The following is a 24745-nucleotide window of genomic DNA, read 5'->3' as shown; positions in this document are numbered from 1 at the left end:
AGCAAACTAACTGGAAAATAATATAAATGCATCGTGTGGAAGCCCTAATATAATCAAACTTTTAGTATATGTGCTGCCGAAGCGAGCACGATATAATCAAACTTAAAAAGATAACTTTGGTATAATGTACTTCACAACCAAGTACCCCACACTTAAAAGCATGCGAATCATGGTTACAGTTCAAGTTCATTTCTTTCAAAGGATTTTGCATCTAGGCTTCTGTTTTCTTCATTACTTTCTGTTGCTCTGCTTTCAATTTTCGATATCCCTTTGAAGGCAGAAGAGCAGATTTTTAAAAGGCTATTTAGAAATTTTACCCACAAGTATGCTTTTATTGCCATTTCACATAAATGTGTTTTTCTTCTCAGGGTCCAGAATTATGGGAAAGCAAGCTGGAAGCTAAGCCAGAGCTACAGGATTTAGATGAAGAATTTCGTGAAAACAACATAGAAATTGTGACCAGATTTTATTTAGCATTTCAAAGTGTGCATAAATATATTGTAGACTTAAACAGGTATTGATTACTTCAGCAATAGCTTATTCTGATAGTAAAGAGTGGGAAAGGGACATGCTAGAAAATGGGCATCTTTCTCAGTTATCATACCCTCTTCCCACATCTCCCATACATAATTGTCTTTCCTTCCTGTGGCACTGGTCATCTGAAGTATTTTAGAGTTTTATCGTGCTTTTCCTGCTCTTGTGAAGTAGTATAATAATTGTGCTTTGTGCTGTCATAGGGCTTGCTTGCTTTATTTTCATTGACATAGAGTTGACACACAGTGTTTCATTAGTATCCGTAGTACAGCCCAGTGATTTGATAACTCTGTTTGCTCTGCTCCCCGCAAGTGTAGCTACTCTCTGTGCCCATGCAGTGTATCACACTACCATTGCTACATTCCCCGTGCTGTACTATTCACCCCCACGACTTACTCATTCCCTAACTAGAAGCCCGTACCTCCCACTCCCCTCACCCACTTTGCCCATGCCCCCCCATTCCTTTCCCTTCTGGCAACCATCAGACTGTTTCCTGTATTACGTCATGTAGCTTTCAATCCTGTAGTTTATGACCATATTTTAATATCTTATATATGAAAAGTGGAGAGAAAGGAACTTATTTTTATAGGCTTGGTAACCATAACTTCCTTCTTATCCCTAACTACACAGTATTCTCTTCGTTTCAGCCCTTAAGAATTCACTATTCATCAGCTTTTAAACTAACTACTCCATGTTTTTATAGCATGACTCCTAAAATATTTGTAATTCATAAATTAAGACTAGGGACTACTCGGAGTAGCCAGTGTTAGCAGCCTGTGGCCCGAAGTGACTATGAGTTCCAGCTCACAAGTTCATTCTTAAGAGCACGAAGGGCCACAGACTATTTGAAGGCCAGGAGGCCTGGTATCTTGCCTCATCTTTTAAAAAATCTTTACATTCCTTCTTCAAAGGTGTTCAAGTTTTCATTAGAATGAATAACTTGCTCTGGGGTTTCATTTCTAGATATCTAGATGATCTCAATGAAGGTGTTTATATTCAGCAAACTTTAGAAACTGTGCTTCTCAATGAAGATGGAAAACAACTTCTAGTAAGTAATAGTAACCATTTAAAATAGAAAGTCGAGAATGTCCAGCTTAGCATCACTTTTTTCCCTTAAGTCCCAAAGACATGCAAAGTACCCTTCTTTAAAGAGAAGCAAAATAAACTGACAGTTATCTTCTAGTCAACAGTATCTGAACTTAGAACATAGCAGACCGAACAGAATTACAAGTGAGTAGAACTCACGTGGAGGTTATGAACTTCCTCAGTGTAACAGTCTTATCTTCTTTCTCTTTCGCATCTCAGACATCTAGCTTTAGAAAGTAGTACGTAATAATCATTTAAAAAATGTTTGTTAAATATGTAAAGGATTTAGGGGGACTCCCTTTGGGGTCCCTAGCCAAATATCTAAAGTAGGCCACCTGAAAGGTAATCACTGCGAATTAAAATTTATTGCACATACACTTTTCAAAGCCCATTCTGTACAGAAGTTGAGAACCCTTTGGGGAAACCTGCATTCTCCCTGTAATATAAAGCTTTCAGGAGGAAAGGGAACAAAGTGATTCTTTTTAATTAACCCTCATCGACCTTATTCCGTAAGAATGTATACTCCTGTGAGTTTGGCCACCTTCTTCCTGTCTTCGTAGTGTGAAGCACTGTACTTATATGGAGTTATGCTGCTGGTCATCGACCAAAAGATTGAAGGAGAAGTCAGAGAGAGAATGCTGGTGTCTTACTATCGATACAGGTATCCTGGGGCTAGGACTGCATCCTCCCAAAGCTTTGCTATTGGTAAAATGCACTGAAGGTTTCCAAACTACTTGTACTGGGAACAGCAGCAATATGATCTAGAATGTTCTGAACATAGTGTAGAACTGTAATGATTACTCTATATTTTACATCATCATAATAATAGACTATATGTCACATAATCTATATATTACATATAGAAGAGCTATATACTGTAGATTATTAGAGATATATAGATTATCATGTCCATGATGGTACCTCAGCTTTAAAAAAAATAAAAAAGGAATCTGAAGTTTCTTTATCTTAAAGATAGATAAATTGGGGAATTTTGGAAGTCTAATGAATACCTTTTTTTTTTTTTAAGTTTTTAAATATTACTCCTGGGCAGATGTAAGGAAACAAGTATGTTTTCTGTTGTCATTTTTAGGTTCATGACTTTGAAAAGGTATCAGTCCAGGTTAGGAAGTGAATTTATACACACACACAGCAACAGAAGCAACAGCACGTATCACAGTCATGTGTTTTGTATGTTTGTATTGAGCTGCAACGTCAAGAAGTTGGGTCTTTAAATCAAAAGCCACCTCAAAGCTCTGTTATTCCAGTATTTACCGCGTGGGTTTCAGTTTGTTAAATTAATGAGTCAAAACTTGGATTCAAGGTCAATGTTAAAAATAGTCACCATTCAGGGAAGAAACAGATGATAAGCAGGAATCAAGAACCTGAGTTAAAAGATGGCACAGATTAGAGTGAACATTCTTAAACGTAGAAATTAAGGTAAAATAAATAGGGCAAAGGGGCAGATCCTCAACAGAGAGGGATCGCTGGAGACATTGTATCTTCAGCAGGAGCTGGGACCGCCTCAGCCTGACATTCCCCTCAGGCTACTCAGCTACCCTGTTTGCTTTGGCTTCATGCATATGTGAGGAGCGCGTGATTCATTCACAGCAGTTTGACCACAAGCTGTTTTAACATCCATGTTTTTTAAAATGAACTTTGAGTGGCCTTGCCCATATTTCCCAAAGTGCATGGAAAAACTAAAGCAGTAAATAACATCAAGAAGAAGTGAAAAGAAAAAAAAAAAGAAAGAAAAAAAAAAGTTTATCAAGCCCAGCTCTGACAATCCAGCTTTGTCCGTTTGAGTACAACAGCTAATTCATTAGAATGTACGGATCCATTACTGAAATGACACCGAACAGATGTAAGGCAGAGTTGTGGGGAAGGAGATTCTTACATCAAATAGGAGGTCGTCTTCAAGTCTTAGATTCTTTAGGTCTCTCTGAGGGATTACTACTCCACACCCCCCTGAAAACCAGAGATGTTTTGACTAAATCTCTGTAGAAGGTGCACCTTGCCAAGAAAGAACCAGTTATTGCATGCCCCACACTAAGTTGACATCATCTTTTAAAACTATTTTCTAACTTACAAAATGTGGGTGCTGGTTCATGTTCTTTATCTGCGACTTTGAAATCTTTATCTGCGACTCTGAAAAAAATATATGCATGTGTACACACATATACGTGCACATAATAACTCCTTTGGCAGCAAAGCTGATCTAACCTGAAATCATCTGGAGTCAAAAACCTGAGCAGAGCAGACCCAAGGCTATCAGTAGTCCTCACTGATCTCACTTGCATGACTGTTCATAAATCTTACTGCAGAAATACAAATTTGCTGATCGTGTGATACCAGTTGAGACCCAGTAGAGTATCACCATATATGCCCTGCTAACTTCTTATATTTGGAAAATGCTGTATCCAGATTTTAGAAAAGGGGTTGTGGATTTTAACATAGAACTGACTATATATATGTATAAGAACCCATTTTATGTATGTGCTGTAACAGGCTTTTTGAAAATGTAATTGTGACTCTTAGGGAGAGAAATTGACCAGAAATCTTATCTGAAACCACGTAAGTCAGCTTATAATGAAATTCTGCTTTTCTTTTTGGCTTTTGAGTTTCTAATATATGCCGTTTGTCTGGCCCTTTATTTCCCATTGTGAACATGGCTCAGTGCCGCTCGATCTTCTGCTGATTCAAATATGGATGATATTTGTAAGCTGCTCCGAAGTACAGGTTATTCCAGTCAACCAGGAGCCAAAAGACCACCCAACTACCCTGAGAGTTATTTCCAGAGAGTGCCTATCAATGAAGCCTTCATCAGTATGGTCATAGGCCGACTGAGATCTGATGATATTTATAACCAGGTGGGCATTCAATCTATCAAGATCTTAGTAGTTTCATAGATGGATTTTGCTTTCCTCTTCAAATGATTCCTTCCCTTCCTTCTTCCTCAAAAGAATAAAAGCAGCTAAAAAATTTCAAATTTGGGAAGCTGTACTATGGGACGGTAAAGAAAATGGGGACAATAATTTGGGCAGAATTAGAGATTTCAGGGGGAAGATGGCATTTGATCTGTATTTGGAAAAAAGATGCATTCTTGGCAGTCATTCATTCAAGAAAGACTTATTGAGTGTGTATTACGAGCTAGCTGCTGGCATCCATTGCTGATGAAGGCAGGCCATGGTCCCTGCCCATAACGAGCTTGTAGCTGAAGGAAGAAGATGGATAACTAAAGGAATTATAGCAGAGTAAGGTGAGTAGTAGAAGGGACCATACAGCATACAACAGGGGCAGCCAGATTACTGTGGGTGGCGAAGGAGGCACGAGGGCAGGTCCAGGCAAGAAGACAGCCTGCACAGAGCTCTGAAGACCTGTAGCATTTGCAATTTGCCTCACTTTTCTCCCGAGTGTGTGTATCATTCACTTAAGAAGATACCAAAGAAAATTATCTTTTGACTTCATTTTCCTAAAGAAAATGTAATTTTCTCAGATGGTAGAGCGTGCAACTCTTGACCTCAGGGTTGTGAGTTCAAGCCCCACATGGGGTGTAGAAATTACTTAAAAGTAAAACCTTTTTTTTTTTTTTAGATTTTATTTATTTATTTCAGAGAGAGAGAGAGTATGAGAGAGGAGAGGGTCACTAGGGGGAAGCAGACTCCCTGCTGAGCTGGTCGCCCGATGCAGGACTCGATCAAGGGACTCCAGGATCGTGACCTGAGCCTAAGGCAGACAGTTAACCAACTGAGCCACCCAGATGCCTCCAAAGTAAAATCTTTAAAAAAACAAAAAACAAAAAAAACCCACATAATTTTATGTATTATATATTTTTCTTACTAGAATAAGAATTAGACCTGTAATAACTGGGTATCATTTATTACACAGCATAGCTGCTGTGTACAGGTAGCCTGCTAGTTTCCTTTATGAATATGTTCAGTATAAATAAAAGAGGTTTTTGTGGGTTTTTTTAAGAGTTCAAAATCAAAAGCTACCTGCAGATACTAGGTCTTTATAATATCTGTCGACATTTATTGAGAATTCAGTATCAACCAGACTCATAGTAGGTTTTCTCATAAACCATTTTCTCTTTCCTCAGAATAGTCCTACAAAGTGGATAACATTGTCCTCATGTTGAGAAAAATATGGCTTAGGGAGTTTAGTGCCTTTCACAAGGTCATGTAACTAGGTAGCAGAACCATAATTTGAACTCAGGTCTGTATGACTCCGAAGACCACACTGCTTCACTGTCTCTCTTTACCCCTTCTGCCTCGTACGTGGTCCATGTGTCAAGGCAGTGTGTTTGCGTTTTCTCCTCACCCCTTGACCTTTATTAACGGCTTACACTGGAGTTGTGCCGTGTGCCCACCCCACTCTGCCCTGTACCTCCCCCATCCCTGGTCATGGCTGATTGGTGGCGGAGAGGGGGTGTTTAAGACGCTTGACCCAAGATGGACCAAGTTCCCTTTCGCCAGGTAACTTGGAATCGGGCCCAAGAAACAATGTCTGATATGGCTTTACTCGCAACATGCAAAATTTGGAGTCTGGGGTAGCCTCGTTCTGTCCTGTGTAAGAACAGTCTGGGGAGAGAGAGCGGGGACAATAAGTGAAGGCTTTCTGGTTCTCAGCTTCCTGAGGCCGGGCCACATTCCTGCCTGCAGGTTCCCTACGACATTGCTGTGTCTGCCCCTGTCGCAGGGTCCTCCTTCTCTGTTGTAGTCCTTGAAGTGATAGGTACTCTGGGCAGCTGGGTTTGTAACCCATGAGGCAGTGGAGCCCTAGGAAACACCAGCACCTAAAAGGCAGATGGAGAACACCCAGCAAAGCAGGGCGACAAGAGAGAGTCTGGGAAACTAGGAGAGAAGCGAAGGGAGAGTGTGAAAAAGAGGCCATTGAATGGAGGGATTGTGAGGTGATGAGTGACTTGAAGAGACTCCAGGGGCTAGGGCAGGCCAAGCTTCAGTGAGCTGTAGGGTCAACTGGGAAGTGAGAAAATGGTGGCAGGGTTTGGGGTCTGTCAGCACCGAGAGATGTCTGATAGACACAGAAGTGGACAACTGTCAGGACACAGGGGGTCAAACAGTTTCGTTTCTTTTTCTTGTTTTTTTTTTTTTTGTTTTTTATTTTTTTGAGGAAAAGACTTCAAATTGCAGCAGAGTCAGGGGTGGGAAGGAAGATTAGCAGTAAGAAGGCAGGCCCTGGTTACACGGTATTCCTTGCAGTGCTGCCCTCTGAGAATTGCTCCCAGGGCCCAGGGACCCCTGTTGGGAGATGGCCGTCCTGGAACCTGGTCGCTTACCCGGCACACGCAAGAATTCAGATGTCACCAACTGCTGCCTCTTTGCGGGGTTGTGTGCTTCGCAGGTCTCTGCATACCCTTTGCCCGAGCACCGCAGCACGGCCTTGGCGACTCAAGCCGCCATGCTGTACGTGATCCTCTACTTCGAACCTTCCATCCTTCACACGCACCAGGCAAAGATGAGAGAGATTGTGGACAAATACTTTCCAGATAATTGGGCAAGTATTACTATCAGTCTTATTTTTTTCCTCTGTAATAACCTTGTTAGGGAACCGATTTTCTGTTCTTTTGGCCTTTAGCCAAAAGAGGTCGTAATGTTGTAAATAATGAGACATACAGTCACTTAGCTAAAATTGCTATAGGTATGTTGAGAATCTTAGAAATCATAACATGAAGGAATAAGTCAGGAAAACTTCTGAAGAACAGTTTTTTTTTTCTTAAAATGATACTGTCAAGGTAAAACCATGTATTCAAATGTATCTTGTTTCAGTTGCTGAGATTGTAACTGTTTCATAAGTATTTCTTTATTCTTTTCTAGTTCATGACTCTAAGCTTATAAATCAATCTGTTATTTTATGAATAGGAATTTTACTTAATTTTTTTTATTTTTTGTTAAAGATTTTATTTATTCATTTGACAGAAATCACATGTAGGCAGAGAGGCAGGCAGAGAGAGAGAGGAGGAAGCAGGCTCCCCACCGAGCAGAGATCCCGATGTGGGGCTTGATCCCAGGACCCTGACATATATGATTTTAATAAGAATAATCCAAGGTCAATTTATAAATTCACACCCAGTTAAATACTCAAAATATATAAAGCAAAAATAAAATAACTTAAAAATTGATGAAACCATAATCATGATGGGAAATTTTAGTATACCTCTTTCTCAATATAATCCCGCTCTTTCAAAAATCCATAATAGATGTTTTGTGTATAGTTGAAAGGATACGTATGAAAGTTAGGAAATATCATATAACAAAGTGAATGGAGTTTAAAAAAACAATTTTAGTCTATGGACTGTATTCTCTTACTGTAGCATGATTACATTAGAAGCCACTGCTTAAAGGGTATTTTTAAGTGTTTGAAAAAAACATGTACTCCCAAATAACTTTTGTGTCCAAGAAGAAATCACAGTAGGATGCCTGCGTGGCTCAGTTGGTTGAGGGTTTGTCTTCGGCTCAGGTCATGATCTTTGGGTCCTGGGATCCTGGGATACTAATCACAGTCTGCTCCTTGCTCAGTGGGGAGCCTGCTTCTCACCCTGCCTCTTGCTACCCGTGCTTGTGTGTGCTCTCTATCTGATAGATAAATAAAATCTTCTAAAAAAACAAAAGAGGAAATCTCAATGTCAGAGAAGAAATATGTAGAATCACCCAACATCAAAATACTACAAAGTGAAGCTCGTGGGAATGACAAAAAACTATTCTTCAGAGTAACTGAAGTAAATGAAACCTTAAATATATTTATTTTAAAAATAAGAATAATTAAAAATGAATGAGTTAGAGGGGTACCTGGCTGACTTAGTCAGTGCAGCATGTGACCCTTGATCTTAGGGTTATGAGTTCAAGTCCCACATTGGGTGTAGAGATGACTTAAAAATAAAATTAGAAAAAAATAAATGAGCTAGATATTGAGCTTTAAGAAGCTAGAGTAGGTCGAGTGAATGGAAGTCAATAAGCGTAGGAGCAGCAGTGTATTGAACTGGAGAAGAAGGGAAAGAGAGATATCAATACAACAAAGGCTGGATTTTTGAAGACTAATAAAATACTTAGTGAGACTGACCAGAGAGGAAGAAAGAGAGAGAGAGAAGACAAGTTTAAATATGTTAAGATTGAAAAAACAAACCTAAGATAAAATAAAGAGCTTTTAAAAGTATAAGAAAACTTCTAAGCAACTTTGTGCCAATATATTTGAAAACTCTGAAGAAATAGAAAATTTTCTTAAAAATATATAAATACCAAATCTGACTCAAGAAGAAAAAGGAAGTACAACGAGCTGTGACTGTTAAAGAAATGAAATTGGGGATCCGACCTCCCTGCTTAGCCACTCCCACCAAAAAGAGAGGATCCCCAGGACCACAGGATTTCTCCGGCAACTTTTAGCAAAAATAGCGACAAATAATCCCAATTTGATACAGACTGAAGTAGGTGAGTTAAGAACCGCAAAAATATTGCTTTGTTTCCTTTAGTCGAGAGATTCTCACGTGAACTGGGGAGCCCTAGGAGTCCCCCAGGCTCGTTCCAGGACTCAGTGAGGTGAAACTGTGTTTGTGATAACACCACAGTGGTCCGAGCCTTCTCCTCTCATCCTTTCCCAAGTGCACTTTGCCTTTCCAGAGGCCCCGAGAGTCAACCTCAGGACCCTGACTGAGAGAGCCGAGTGCGAGTCCGGCCGTGTTCAGTTAGGCTGGACGTTATAGAGACTCGAAAAAATGGAAAAGTGACACCACCCTTCTCACAAAACTTTTTTGGGAAACCTTTAGTCATTTTTGGTTTTGTTTTTTTAATGAAAAACATTTTATGTTAACATGTAGTGGGTTTCTTGTTATTTGAAGTGAATTAAATAGTTTTTGAAGTGTCTCAGCTATAATGTATAATATGATAAGTATCAATAGATACAACCCCATTTAAAAAAAAAAAAAAGTCCTTCGGACTTTTGGAGTTTTCAGTAAGTTTTAGTTGCATAAAGGCAGAGGTGAAAATGTTTGAGGAGACCACTGCTCTAGTCTACTTTTCTGTCAACCTTGATTTAGTCATTTTCCCATGAGTAGCTCTTGCCGCCCTTGTTCCAAAGTGTCGCTAAGACAGAACGCTCACTTTCTGTTTGGCAAATCGTGGGTTTCCATTGCAGTGGTGTTTGAACAGGAAGGAGTAGGCAGTGTCTTCTGTAACTTGGCCTCCAAGTGAGCAAGTGTTTAATATACTGGATCAATGTGTCCTCTTGCAGGTAATTAGTATTTACATGGGGATCACGGTTAATCTAGCAGATGCTTGGGAACCATATAAAGCTGCAAAAACTGCTTTAAACAATACCCTGGACCTTGCAAACGTCAGAGAACAGGTAGGTGCTGGCCAGTGCAGAGGGATTCTCATAACAGCTGCAAGCCCGCTCTCGGGGGTAGGAAAGAGAGTTCCCAAGGACATTTGACAAATGTCCACATAGACATTTTAAGTACGGTGATCAACAAAAGGGGGATTTTGCCCATCCTAATAGAATAGGTAATTATAGATTTTTAACTTGCATAGTATATGTAAGTGGGAGACTTAGGTTCAAGATTCAGCATCCTAAGGCAAATCAGTATGTCACATGACCCCAGTTGGCTTTGCTTATTCTTGCTAAAGTCTGTGTCCTTGTGGACAGAACGGCTTTCACCGGTAGCTGGAGTTTTAATTTTTCATTAGTAGGATGAATATTGAGGATGGTAACTAAATGTACACAATATGTCCTATCACTGTAATTTAAATTTGTCCTCTCTGATGTGTCAAAGAAGCAACAAAACTAGACGCATTTCATCTCCTTAAAGTTTAAATGGTTATATTCTGTCTGTTTGATGAGAACACAAGGCAGTTACCCTCAGTTTGTTTTCTATGATTTATTCACTTAAATCCCTCTGGGATTTTGTCTTATTTTTCCCTCCCTTCCCCTGTGATCCTGTTTTGTTTCTTAAATTCTGCATATGAGTGAGAACTCATGATACTTGTTTTTCTCTGATTGACTTAATTTCACTTAGCATAATGCCCTCTAGTTCCATCCACGTCGTTGCACATGGCAAGATTCCATGTTTTTGGTGGTTGAGTAGTATCCCATTGAGTATCTGTGTGTGTGTGTGTGTGTGTGTGTGTGTGTGTACATCTCTCTCACATCTTCTTTATCCATTCATTTGTAACAGGGTGATGGACATTAAGGAGGACATGTGATATAATGAGCACTAGGTAGTAAATTATATAAGACTGATGGATCACTGAACCCTACCTCTGAAACTAATAATACATTCTATGTTAATTAATTGATTTTAAATAAATAATTAATTTAAAAAATTTAAAAGAACATAAGGCAGAAGGAAATTCCTAAGTAAACAGAGCAATAAAAATCTCTTTGTTGATTAGTATCCTTGACATTTCTAAACAGTTACCTTCCTCAGCCTGGGCTGAGTTTTTGAGTTTCCAGCACAGTTAAAATGATATTGACTCAAAGAATGTCAGCATGTTTTATTCAAGTAAATTGAATTCCATCAATAATGCACAAAATAATTTCAACGTTGGCATGTCTCCTGGAAATGTAGTAGAGAAAGCAGTGCTTCCAATACTTACTGGTATCAGAGCATTAATTTTTCATCCCTAGAATTACTTTCCAAAATTGCATTTTCTCCTTGGTGCCATTTTAAAAAGATATTCAGAGTCCTCCAATGAAGCACCTGGTGATAGTTTGAAACTAACCCGACTAGGCTAATGATGTTGAACATTTCACTCTTGCTTCAGGGAAAGCAGAATGACCAGATTTCCAAAAGGCTGGTTTGAAAATTTGCTTTTCACCTGCTGAGGCGTATTTTCGTTGTGCTTTCATCCGCCTGTAGAAGTCTCTTCTCCTGTAGAAGTTTCTGCTCTGCCTTCTTGGTCAGTAATTATGGGAAGAATAGGCAGTTGAGCTACCGCCTTTATGTTTCTTTTCCATCCAAGTTAAGGATAGAAGGGGCCCCCAGAACCACTTGTTCCCGGTTCTCCAGTTGACATTTGCAGAAACCAGGAGGGAGAGGTTCAATCCAAAGTCACACCAGTATCTTATCGTAGCCAGAGGTAGGATTTAGGATTCTCTTGGTTCTGAGTCCAACGTCCTTTTCAGAAATGTTCAATAAACCACTTGTCTTGGAGCCTTACCAACTATGGTCCATATGTTACTCATCTCCTATAGAAATGTGATTATTTGTCCAGGGGTTCATCTGCAAGTTACTTGTTTTCGAGGAAAAGCATTTTCTCTTTTTGAAAATGTAAATCGAGTTGTTTTGTTTCTCATTTTAAAAAGTCAAGCAGATACGCCACTGTCAGTGAAAGAGTGCACGCTCAAGTCCAGCAGTTCCTGAAAGAAGGTTATTTGAGGGAGGAGATGGTTCTGGACAATATCCCGAGGCTTCTGAACTGCCTGAGAGACTGCAATGTCGCCATCCGATGGCTGATGCTGCACACGGCCGACTCAGGTAATGTGCAAAAGGTGTGCCTGTCCCCATGGCTGCACAAAAAGGCCTTCAGAATTAAGATATGCTCCATGTTGCAAAAATGGTTTAGCCTTTGGGAGAGAATCAAATTGCTTTTTTTATTTTAGGGAGGGAGAGCGTGTGGGGGAGGGGAAGAAGCAGAAGAAAAGAGAGAGAGACTCTCCAGCAGACTCCCCCCCTGAACACAGAGCCTGACAGAGGCTCCATCTCATGACCCGTGAGATCATGACCTGAGCTAAAACCAAGAGTTAGACACTCAGCCAACTGAACCACCCAGGCACCTTGAGAATCAAGTTGCTTTTTAAGTTAGTCATTTTTGTGTCTACTTGGACAAGGTAACAGCCCACCTGAATAGTCCCTTTGTCAGGTTCAGTTATCTGGGATTATCCCAATGGGTCCGGGGTAATCTACACAAGGGTCCTTGAATGGGCAAGAGGAAAGCAGAAGAGTCAGAACTAGAGAAGTGGCATCATGAAAAGGCTCAGCAGGCCATTGCTGGTTTTAAAGGTGGAATGGAGCCTCGAGCCAAGGAATACAGGTGGCCTCAAATGCAGAAAAAGGAAAGAAAACAGGATTTCCCCCAGAGCCTCCAGAAGGAACATAGATCTCTTGACTCCTTGATTACCCCAGTGAGACCCATTTCAGATTTCTCATCTCCGGGATGATAAGAGAATACATTTGTGTCTTCTTAAGCCATTAATTTTGTAGTGATCAGTTACAGCAGGAAACTAATACAAGAGCTAATCCAGTATGTAAGGGTCAGATGTGCAAAACACATGGTGGGGTTTGGGATTTGAGTCCAGAGCAGGAGAGAAATGTGCTTGTTGACATAGAGAAGTCAGGTGGTCGGGAAAGGATCCACACAGGATACAGGAGCAGACTGCCCAACCTCTCCCACCCCCGCCGCCCCAACCTTGGATTTTGAAGTAATAAGTTCTAGACTGGAGAAATGATAGAGAAGAAGGTATACTTTGGGAAGTACAGAAAACATGGACCCACAAAGTTGATGAACAGGCTAAACCAGAGTGCCTAATAAAGGTAGACTGGGTCTTAACCTTTTCTGGTCCACAGTCCTCTTGGAGACACCATGGGCCTTCAAGTTCAGTTGCTTCACAGATTGTAGGAAATGCTTCCACAGGGCCCATGACTTTGACTTTAAAAAAAAAAAAAAAAAGAAACCTGGTTTAATGGAAAAATAAGTAGGTTGGACTAACCTGAGCTAGTTGAGAGCTGACACAATTCCTCATACTTAGTACAGGCTGGATTGATGTTAATGAACTAACGATCTCACTCACCTGGAGCGCATGCGCTTCCCGCTCTCAGGCGTGTCATTCAGCAGCCCTGTAAAGCCTCCTGCTTTTTGTTTTTCATCAACAAACTTCGCTTCAGACTGACCCTGAGACAGGCACTGCTTTCAACGGTTGTGCTTTGGGATGAGGCCGTGTCTCTAAAAATCCTGCCCATGATTCTGCAGCCTCCATGGTACCACAGCCGCCCGTAGCCCACACCCTCCCCTGGAAAGATGTTCTTCCCTCCAGCTCCCATCTGGTTCCACGTCCTGGGAGTGGTCAGCAGTGAAGACAGCAGGTGGATTTCTTCATCCTTTGTACCTCTGAAAATACGTGGACTTTCTCCTCAGCCTTCTCTCTTCACACTAGAAATCTCCAGCTCCAAAACCTTTCTCAAAAGTGCTACTTTCCACTTTTTTGTTTTTTGTTTTTTTCCGTTTTACTCTTTTGCCTACATCTCTCTCCAGTTTACAATTTACCCACAGCACGAATACCATGGCTGACGCTGAATCATATAATGGATCTGGTGTTAGTCACATTTCTTTTTTATATAAACTCCAGTTTGAATTTGAGGATTTTGCTATACTGACTCAGTATTGAATCTTCTTTACCAGTCTTACATTCTCAAGCATGTAAACAACTCGGGTCCTTGTTATATTCTATCGTAAAACCAACAGTGGGTTTCCAGTGACTCAGCCTCCTTGTCGTCTTCCCCACGACCGTGCCCGACCTCCGAGACTTAAGTCTGGGAGCCAGGGAGTCTCCGGGATTTGTAGCCTTGCAGGGACAACAAACACTATTCTGTGCGTTTATCTTCAGGCACATCTGTTTTCCATTTTTGTGCCCGGCAGTTGTCTGACCTGATTGCGTAAGGTCATCATTTACCAGAAACAAATGATTTACCTATCTGATGATGAGTCATGTGTGGGGAAAGTAACTGCTTATTTAGCTTTTATGGTGGTTCCGGTCGTCATGTGTAGGAAGGAATGTGTCTTCTTTATATTCCCTCCTGTTGATCTGCTGGAGACATCTCGCCCAGGCTTTGGATGCCTCCCCAGTGTCTTAAAGCTTCTGAAGAAACACGCTCAGAGCCAACCCAGGCAGGCAAGGCTTCCCGGCTCCTGAAGTCTGACTCTGAGGGTACCGTGCTTCTAAGATCTGTTGCCTCAATTCTCTGAGTCTGCATTTGTGCATGTCAGATTTCAGAGATGGGATCAGCCTCTGAGAATGCTGGAACCATCCCTGATTTCTACCAAGGAATTAATTATTAATGCAGGGTGATGTTCTCTATCCGAAAATGAAAGCAACTTAGTATCAGGTGGTTTCTTATTAAATCAGAATTAATACAAAACAAATGGAACTCTTTGTCATTTTGGTCTATTTGATTTTGTTAGGCAGATATGAAGATGAAAAAATTGTCTCTGTGCTGTCAGAGTCACTGGTTCCAATATAGCTCTTCCTAGATAGTTGTGACGAATGCATAATAATCCTACTCTGAGGTTTCCCATGAAAACTGAGCCTTTCTCCAGGTTGTCATGAGTCTCCTCCTGATGGATTGACTTAGAAATCAGTATAAAAAATGGCCATCTGCAGGCTTCACCAGAACGGAGACACCAGAAAACACCCCTGACATACACAACACAGTCCTTCTGTATACATTAGACATCCTGGGATACCACTGAGGGGCTAAGAAAATAAGAAAGCCATGTGACACCAGAGCAACAACCAGGGACTTTGAACCTTATCAAATGTGAATTTTCTGACAGTGTTCATTGCCTTAAATTTTTTATTTTGACTATTTATAGTCCATTTAGCCTTGACTTGTAACTCTTTGTGCCTTACCATATTTTCTTATTTTTTCCTAAATAAATAATTGGCCCCACAAACTAATTTCAGCAAATATCAGTATTTTTAAAAAATTCTATATACCTTTAACAAATTGCTTATTTTATTTGAAATAGTTTTCGTTGGGAGTTGAGAGGCTGAGCAGGGAATCAGGATATTAGAGATTTTGCCCCTGGGTCCATCCCTGCCTAATTTTGTCACCTTGGCCTAGTTGCCAGAATCTCTCTGGGCCTTGGTGGTAGATAGTTCAGGAAGCTTCAAGTGCCTGCCATGCCCTTGGGTCTTTACAAGGAACAACACTCCCAGGTCTGGTTCTTCCTGTTTGGAGGTGCCATATCTTTGTGTGGGTAACCCTGCTTCCCCTTGGTGTCAGGGACCCCCAAGCCCACCGTAGCTACGATCACTTCCTAGAAGACACAGCATGTATTAGCACTTGTGGCTGTGATTTATTGCAGCAAAAGGATAGAGGGCAAAATCAGAAAAGGGAAAAGACGCATGGGGTGAAGTCTGGAGGGAACCAGGCACAAGCTTCCAGAGGTCCTCTCCTGGTGGAGTCGCACAGGATGCGTTTAACTGAACCCCTGTCCCCACCAGTGCATTGCAACAGCATGTGTAAAGTGTTGCCAATCAGGACAGTTCTTTGGAAACTCCATGTCCAGGGTTTTTATTTGGGGCTGATCACAGGCAGTCTCTGCCTGGCATGTATCAAAATTCCAGACTCCTAGAGGGAAAGCAGGTGGCCATGACAAAACACACTGTACAAACAGTTTAGGCATAGCGGCCCACTCTTACTAGTGCTTGAGTGGTAGCATCTCCCGAAATCTGAGTTCCAGATGTGCCAACCTTGCAAGTAGGCCTTTCTGAGGAGAGCAGTCTCAAAAAACCGAGAGCGTCCTCCCTGAATGCCAGAGAGCAATGCCTAAAGCAAAAGCAGCTGCAAACAGGACATCAGGAGGCCGTCCCACTGACGGAATGGCGTCTGAGGGCTCTGCCTGTCGGTATTGGAGAGTCAGTAATGAATCAATCCGAGAACGCCTGCAAAATCTGGAACGCTTTTCTGCCGCTTGTTCTCCTTCTATAATATATCATGAATGACATTCCTTGCCAGATCCAACTGTCATATTTTAAAAGTTCAGTTGTACTTACTCGTGGCATAGATACACTATAATTTTCCGTGTGTATTTGTACATGGTATATGTTTTGCTTATTTTCATATGCTTAAAATGAATGAAAGTGAAGGAAAGTTTTTAAGAATTTCCCCTTATGGTTCATGTTTTCTACACATTTAATAAATTAGGAACTCTTTTCTTCCCTTTTCTAGCCTGTGACCCAAACAACAAACGCCTTCGTCAAATCAAGGACCAGATTCTAACGGACTCGAGGTACAATCCCAAGATCCTCTTTCAGTTGCTGTTGGACACTGCACAGTTTGAGTTTATACTGAAAGAGGTAAAACCCTTGAATAAATAATCATCGACATCTTAGTGTTTTTATGCTTTAAACTATTTTTAAAAGGATTAGGATTCTATAACTGTGTCTCTGGCTCAGGCTATGATTCTAGCTGTCTGCGATAGTTCTTACACTAAAAGGACAGGATTGAACATGTAACAGGCATTTAGTGCCTGTTGGGGAGACAGGGATGGGGGAAATTGTACAAGACTTGTAGGTGGCCATCTAATGAGGAATAAGTACTTGTTCTCAGAACAAGTAATCTGAGAATTGCACTAATAAAAATGTAAATGCAAACTAAGAAAAGTGCTCTAAAGGAAAGGAACATATTTCTCAGAGGACCTAAAATCAAAGATGCTATCCCCAACTTCCTGAGAAGAGAAGCGAGAGCTTCTGAAGGGACCCGAAAAAGGAACCTGTCAGAGTTAGCTAAGACAAAGGTTGAGAGCATTCTGGAGACCATGCCAGAGAGGGGGCAGAATATGCCCAGGTCCTCTTGGGTAGGAAACAGCATGACCAGTTCAAGGACCAGAAAGACCAGTTGGCTAGAGGGGAAAGAATGAGAGAAAGTGGTATGAGATGAGGTTGAAAGGTGGGCAGGAGCCAGCCCGGGCCTGGCAGGATTTCGGTCATTGTCAGAAAAGCCATGAGAACCTGCTAGAAAGGGCCTTTAAGTAGGATGGAGGATTTGCAATTAAGCAAGGTTAACTTACGGATTTTAAGGATTTCAGGTTCCCTGAAGGAGATTCTGAGGTTAGTCAGTCTTAGGGCTAAAATAACAAGCCTCTGTGGACATAATAAAAGTGGCAGATACCCAGGAATGCCTAAGTTCTGGAACCAGTAACTTTGGGGGTTTGAATCAGGTGGACCCGGAACTAGCAGTGGATGTTAATGTCCATTTGGAACTAATCTTCATCTTGCCTCAGTCTGGTTAGTGGTATGCTAGATGTTTATCTTCTAGATGGGCGAGGACACTGTGTTCCCCATTTAGTAGCTCAGGAAAAGTACATGCTGATTATTAACATCATGCTAATGCGTGTGCGGGGTGTTTTCAGTTTGCAATGACTTGTCTGGGTATCATGTTTAAGATCAGAGAAATGCTACCCCTTTTTGATCTCTTTAAGAACGTTAATGTTTTCCCTCTGAATAGCAAATCATTATTGAATACCTGCTCTGTTCCCGGCTAGGTGCTAGGAATTCAAAAATGAACAAGGCATGTCCCTACCATCAAGTAGCTCTCAGTACAGTGGGGGAAGAGAGACTGATTAAGCCAAGATGAGAAACCAAGAAAGATCCAAGAGCAGGAACCAGGCATCTTACTTGTTGATCAGAGCAAACTGCAGAGGCAAGTGAGAGTCGCCCCCGAGGAATCAGTGCACTCACTCCAGTTAGGAAACTGAACCGAGCACCAGTTCCCCCAAGAGTTCTGTAGCTCAGTCTTGTTGCATGAAAATCAGGACAGGTCTGGGTCATCTGCCTGGCCAAGCCTGCATTTCTAATCATTGATCTTTTTCTGGAATCTGTTGGAATAGAACAAGCAGCTTCCTTCTGTCTGTTCTGGTAGAGGGAAAAGAAGACCAACTCATTGTGAAAGATCTTCAAAAGAGAAAGATCTGGTAGAAAGAAAGAAACCAACTACCCCAATGCAAATCAAGCAAACGAGAGATAATACATTTCAGCTTGGTTTGTTAACCTACCTCCCACCTCAACCCTTTTTCTAGAATCACCTTCTGATTCTCCTATAAACTAATTGGACCACTGTTTCTTGTAATTTTTTATATAAAGGTACATCTCCTAACTGAAGTACCATCCCCTATCCCAAGTTCTATCTTGCAAGATAAAACCTGTGAGTTCAACCTGTGAATTAGTGTTTGAAGGACTTCAAGCCATGCGGTCAGTGATGAAGGCCTAGTGTTATTTTTAGTCACTGCTGTTTTGTCACCTGGCATTGGTTGGTCCCAGGCATTCGAAAAGATAGGGCAGACTCTAGAAATAATTGTGACAATTCCTCATTCTGTTACTTTGCATTGCTGAATCATCCTGCCTGATCACTGAGGCTCCTTTTCCTCTGGCCCCACAGAATTCCACCAGTCTTGATCCTTTCATCTGCAATGAAGTCTTCATCTTTTAAAATTCATTTTGATGCTGAGGAATGAAGAATTTCTTTTTTTTTTTTTTTTTAAGATTTTATTTATTTATTTGACAGAGAGAGAGATCACAAGTAGTCAGAGAAGCAGGCAGAGAGGAAAGGGGGAAGCAGGCAGAGAGGAAAGGGGGAAACAGGCTCCCCGCCCAGCAGAGAGCCCGATTCGGGGCTCGATCCCAGGACCGCGGGATCATGACCCAAGCTGAAGGCAGAAGCTTAACCCACTGAGCCACCCAGCTGCCCCAGGAATGAAGAATTTAAGAGAAAAATCAGTATACTCTCATATTTACCCCTTAGGATAAATAAATAAACTCAATAAATAAACCCCAGTACATTTGTGACATACCTTAAATATGTTTCTGAAGTTTATTTCAATGGAAAAAAAAAAATTTGAGATAAACTGTTTCCTCCTCTACCCAACCCTTTATAGGATTTTAATTTTTATAAAGACATGAGTTCATAAATAGACTTACTGTATGATCACAAAGAAAGAACTTGTGTTAGTAATTTAGCTCATTCTCCACTAATCAGACAAGATAATGCTCAGCCTTCCCTGACCCCAGAAATTTTTCCTTAGAGCAGTGGTCACCAAGTTTATGTCTTTTAAAAATATTGTTTCCTGGGTCGACCCAAGACCCTCTGAACCAGAATCTTCAAGGGTGGAGTGTGGGCATCTGAGAAGTTTAAAGCCATCCAGGTGACACTCTCTTCATTTGCTCTGAGAACCACTGTCTTAGCAGTGGTCTAGCTTTACCCCTGGATTTGTACAAAGGAGGACGGCTTGAGAGATGACATCAGGGTAATGTTACTTTTAGACATACATTTTTATAATAAATTGGGTTTCATTCAGGCTTTCTTGGTAAACTGCCTAATTTAGACTTCCTCTTAAGTAATTTCTTTTCTGTCTCTTTCAACAGATGTTCAAGCAAATGCTTTCAGAAAAGCAAGCCAAATGGGAGTATTACAAGAAGGAGGGTTCCGAGCGGATGATGGAGCTTGCTGATGTCTTTTCAGGAGTGAAACCCCTAACCCGAGTGGAGAAAAATGGTAATTGCTGAAGAGGAACTGTTGGTGTGCTTGAAGTGTACACAGAAATTACTGGAAAGCAGCATAGTAAAAAGTCCTTACGTTGTCATCATCGTATGCTAGGGGGTTGCTAATGAAGATCTAAAGCTTAGTTTTAGCTTCCTCTAGCTTTGCGCTCCTTTAGGCAACCTTCGTAGCCTCTCTGGACTTGAGGTTTCTTATTTTGGAAGTATGTGATTGGGTTGGAAGGGTTGTTATACTGTACCTAGTCATAATTCATTCCCGACCCTCACCAGGGTATGCACCGCTGGGTGTGTTAACTTATACATTATACACCCCTGGTGTGTTAACTTATATGCATTTTTGGGGAGGGACAAAAGGACCTAACTGTCCTGATCTTCTCAGGATACTTCCCTCAAGAATATTACTAACTACTAACATAGATGGTATGCAAGATTCTCAGCTTCTAATCATGTTTGCTGCCCCCCCATTACCCCACCCCCCCCACCCCACGGTGTGCCTGCCATCTAGTGGCAGAAGAGGGGTCCTGCAGACTTTCTGAAACACTACTCTTAAAGATATTAATCATTACTTTAATGCTATTAATGATATTCCCCTTCTTTTAGGAAATTTTATCTATAGGAAAGTTATGGTCTCACTTAAACTTTTATAGAGAGAGAAAGCTTTCAAAATTCCCCCAAACTACCATTGTGAATTTTAAGATGATAAACTTTTTAATGCTTTAACTCTGAAATTCATTTCTGATAAAGTTAATTACATAGTAGAAGAGTATAGCTTTTTTGTTTGAAAAAAGCTTAATGGTATAGCTTTTTGTTTAAAAAAACTATTATTTTTAATCAGTATGATCTTGTGATTACTATATTTGGCTTTTGTTGATTTATTTGATGCCGAATGGTAGGCCTAAAATGTATTTTCAAGTTACTTTATTATTCCTAGTGGGAAAAGTTGGCTGTGTTTTTATTCATGTGATATAAATTGGCAACATGTTTTGCAGGTCACTAGACTGTGTCTAGAAAATAAGGAACTACCTATAACAATCTAACCAGATTAACTTTTGAGAATCAGGCATGTTCATTTTTGTTCTAATTGCTTTTAGGTTCTTATAAATCCCAACATCCTTTCAAAGGTCTTTCAAAGATAAAGAATCATGTGCTTTATCTGGCTACATAGCATTTTTCAGTTTAGGAAATACTCCCACAAATATTTCTCATTTGATCCTTATGAGATGGTGAAATAAACATCTGTATTCTTGTCTTACATGTAAAGAAATTGAAGCTGTAAAGGTAGTCACTTGGTGAAGGTAGCAAAGGTTTAGAACCTGGATCGAGCTTGGCACCTCAGACCCTAAACCCTGTGCTCTTTCTGCTAGCCCAGAGCTGTCCCTCAGTCTTACAAAAAAAAAAAAAAAAAAAAATTTAAAATTACAACTAGCATGCCTCGTATGAATCTTGAAATAACTTAGAAGCCCTTAAGTGCTTTTATTAAAGTGAAATCATCCCATTAATAAAACAACAACAACAACAACAACAAAAACTTCAGGGAACCAACTTGGTGGGTTAAAAAGAACAAAGCCTTTGAATCAGACCAGACCATTGAGAAAAGCGTGGCTCTGGCATTTATTGACAATGTGACCCTGCCTGGGATCCGAACATCTCTGGGCATCAGCTGCCTGATCTGAGAAATGCCTTCTAATTCCTCCCTGCATAAACTGTTGTGAAGAGTCAATGAGACAAGCTTCGAGCTTTACCTGCCACACTGAGGGTCCCCAGAGCATGTTGGTGCCCTTTCCTTTCTTTGCTGTATGAAATTGGTTTGTGAGAGCAAATGGCACCCCTCAGCTCTTAAGATCATCCCTCCCATTCCTGACATGTTGCCCCTCATCATCCTCCAAGATGTGCCATCATCATTTTTGTCCCTAGGGACAAAATGTCCCTGCGCCTCTCTCTCTTTACCCATCCTCACTTCTCCAGAACACCCTCCCCGGGAACCCTCTATCCCAGCTCTCATTTCCTTCCTGACTCCTCCCCACTCCTGTGCCCATCGTTGCACACTTGCGTTCACTGAGCCACTGACATAGAAAGTTCTCTCTCTTCTCCCAGGTCACATGCCCAAGGCACTCTGGTGGTTCTTGTGTGGAGAATCCCTGAGGGCAATGTCAGGTACCGCGAGAACTCTGTGAACAAGACCTAGATCTGTAAGGGGTTCCTGAGTAGATTCAAAGCCACAGGTACAGGAATCCTGGGGTCTCAGCAGTCTCTCCTTGTTTCTGTATTTGTAGAAAACCTGCAAGCTTGGTTCAGAGAGATCTCAAAACAGATCATGTCTTTAAATCACGATGATTCCACTGCTGCAGGCAGGAAAACGGTGCAGCTCATACAAGCTTTGGAGGAGGTAAGAAAACCCTTCTTAAAGGGGGGCGCTTGGATCATGAATCATAGTTTCCAACCCATCCAGCAATCTGGTGCCGGAAATACATCTGAGAAAATATTTCATCAGAAGACACAAAAGGCATACTCTGCTCATTGTAATATTATATCCAGTGTCCTAAAATTGGGAGAATAAGAAAGTGATCAGCATGAAGAGAATGCTGACAAAACTGATGACATTTCCACTTGCAGAAACATATAGTCTTGGAAAAATAATTATGAAAACAATATAGAAACCGGGGAAATTGTGGTAAGACAGCAAGAACTAAAACAAGACCACACTGTAGACACCATTTCTAAATTGGGGAAGAGTTTGGGGTGGGGGACAACAGAGGGGTACACAGCCAATAACCATAGTTGTATAATGATCATATGCCTATAAGTGATGTTTTCTTTTCTAGAAAAAAAGAAATAGTTTTTCATCTACTCAAATATTATCTACTCAAATTCAAAAAAGAATTATTATATTTTCCCACTCCTGAAATTTTAATTGTATGCTTAACTAGGTTTAAAATGAAAAATAAACAAAAGGATGAGAACAGTAAACATCAGCTATTTAAAACATCATCCATACTTACTTGGAACCCTGTTCAACTGGTATAAGTATATCTCTTTAGAGACAGAAGTAATACTTTATTTGGCATGCTTTCTTACAGGCTTCATTTTTTTTTTTTTTTTTGAGAGGTCTGTTAGTCATTGTTAATGGCAACACAAAACAGTTCTCCATTGTTAGTGCATCAGTTTCCCTAGCCGACAATTCCCCACTTGTAATGTTCCTATTTTGCTTGTTTCCTGGATCTTTTACTTTGTAGTACAACTATAAACAACTTGGTAAATGTCAGAGGCTTTTTATCATTTGTGTTATTTTTGTCAGCAATGGCCCAGGCACCTTGAATTATATACATTACAACTTCAGGATGCTGGAGGGTCATTATTTTATTTTAAGGAATCCAACAAAAAGAACTTAATAATGTCCAAATGCCAACACCCTGGTTGTGATGTGACTTTTACTGTGTTTTTAGCAAACCTGCAAATCTTCAGAATTAAGAGGATTTTCTAATATGTGTTTATTGAGACTAAGATGAAAGATGGAAGTATCCACTCATTATGTCATATACATACACAGTAAAAAGAGTAGAACATTTTCTAATTCTAGAAACCTGTGCATTACATTATGACTTGGCTTATACATTTCTAAAATTATCATTTGAAATAGAAATTTTGCCAAGAAATTCTTAGTGAGTAGTGTGCCTTTCTTGAAGTGTTTTCAGGGAAAAATGAACACCACCAAAGCCACTTGGAATTTTCTAATTAAATGTATTTATGTGACACAGGTTCAAGAATTTCACCAGTTGGAATCAAATCTGCAAGTCTGTCAGTTTCTTGCTGATACTCGCAAGTTTCTTCACCAAATGATCCGAACCATTAACATTAAAGAAGAGGTCCTGATCACAATGCAGATCGTTGGGGACCTTTCTTTTGCTTGGCAGTTAATTGACAGGTAATGTGACCAGCCTAACATTTCCCCTTGATGAAGGCTACCATGGATTCTCCTTACCATTGATCTCTTTTACAGATTCACATCCATCATGCAAGAGAGCATAAGGGTAAACCCATCTATGGTTACTAAACTCAGAGCTACATTCCTTAAGGTAAGCAAAGAATAGTTAGATCACATTCTCAGTCACTAGGGAGGAACTGGTCCTCGTGACTACCTCATGCATGAATTCAGTCCAAGATTTCGTTCTTTTAGAGAGTCAGGTAATTTAAGTCTCTTTAAAGACTAAAAATTGTTAGCAGTTTTCCCATAAGAGCACAGTTTCAAAAGATGCCATGCATATTTGAAGTTTCAGTTAACATAAGTTGGATGTCTTACAGAAAATAGTTTTTAAGTTAAAAAAATACATTTTTAAAGTTCTACCAAGGTACTAAAAATGTGGTACTAAAAAAATACATTTTTGAAGTTCTACCAAGGTCCTTTTTTCTCTAGATGTGAATTAAGTCCTTTTTCTTACTCATTTAAAAAATTCTTGTTGAGCATCTGCTACAAACCAGGGTTTCCTCTAAAGATGAGGAAATAGTGGTGAACAACACAAGGAGGGCCCTTGCTCTCGAGGTGACTTCAGATCGAGATAAATGAGCAAATAATTGACTCAGTGTCTTCTGACAGAGTCACCTTATACACCAGTCCTTAGGTGCACTTTCCTATTTAAACATCTCTGTAAATGGCGATGATTTTATAATTGACAGCACATCAGAGTTCAGTTGTCAGCTTTTTCTTTCTTTCTGAGTGGTACATAAAATAATGGCACACTGTACATGCTGTGACATCTTCAGTTGGATTCAGTACAGTGTTCCATCTGTCCCAGTGATTTCCATCCAAGAGCAGCTGACTTCTGTAGCACAGTAGCTCTCAAAC

The 24745-nt window shown here is 40.5% G+C and overlaps 1 protein-coding gene across 2 annotated transcripts in view; it reads left to right on the top strand.

Annotated features, from left to right (window-relative positions):
* Positions 1 to 24745, top strand: part of WASHC5 (WASH complex subunit 5) — a 59428-nt gene that overhangs the window by 5845 nt on the left and 28838 nt on the right. For both annotated transcript variants that reach the window (XM_032315661.1, XM_032315662.1), the window contains exons 3-14: positions 369 to 514; positions 1498 to 1582; positions 2181 to 2281; positions 4295 to 4487; positions 6982 to 7134; positions 9862 to 9975; positions 11935 to 12106; positions 16580 to 16707; positions 19771 to 19900; positions 22179 to 22291; positions 23661 to 23827; positions 23903 to 23978. In XM_032315661.1, coding sequence (XP_032171552.1) covers positions 369 to 514; positions 1498 to 1582; positions 2181 to 2281; positions 4295 to 4487; positions 6982 to 7134; positions 9862 to 9975; positions 11935 to 12106; positions 16580 to 16707; positions 19771 to 19900; positions 22179 to 22291; positions 23661 to 23827; positions 23903 to 23978 — 1578 coding nt within the window. The remainder of the gene's footprint in view (positions 1 to 368; positions 515 to 1497; positions 1583 to 2180; positions 2282 to 4294; positions 4488 to 6981; positions 7135 to 9861; positions 9976 to 11934; positions 12107 to 16579; positions 16708 to 19770; positions 19901 to 22178; positions 22292 to 23660; positions 23828 to 23902; positions 23979 to 24745) is intronic.

This window comes from Mustela erminea, chromosome 16, assembly GCF_009829155.1.
Source record: "Mustela erminea isolate mMusErm1 chromosome 16, mMusErm1.Pri, whole genome shotgun sequence".
NCBI classification, from domain to species: Eukaryota; Metazoa; Chordata; class Mammalia; order Carnivora; family Mustelidae; genus Mustela; species Mustela erminea.
Note: the sequence above shows the minus strand (reverse complement) of the source record. Positions and strands in the feature narration are given on the sequence as shown.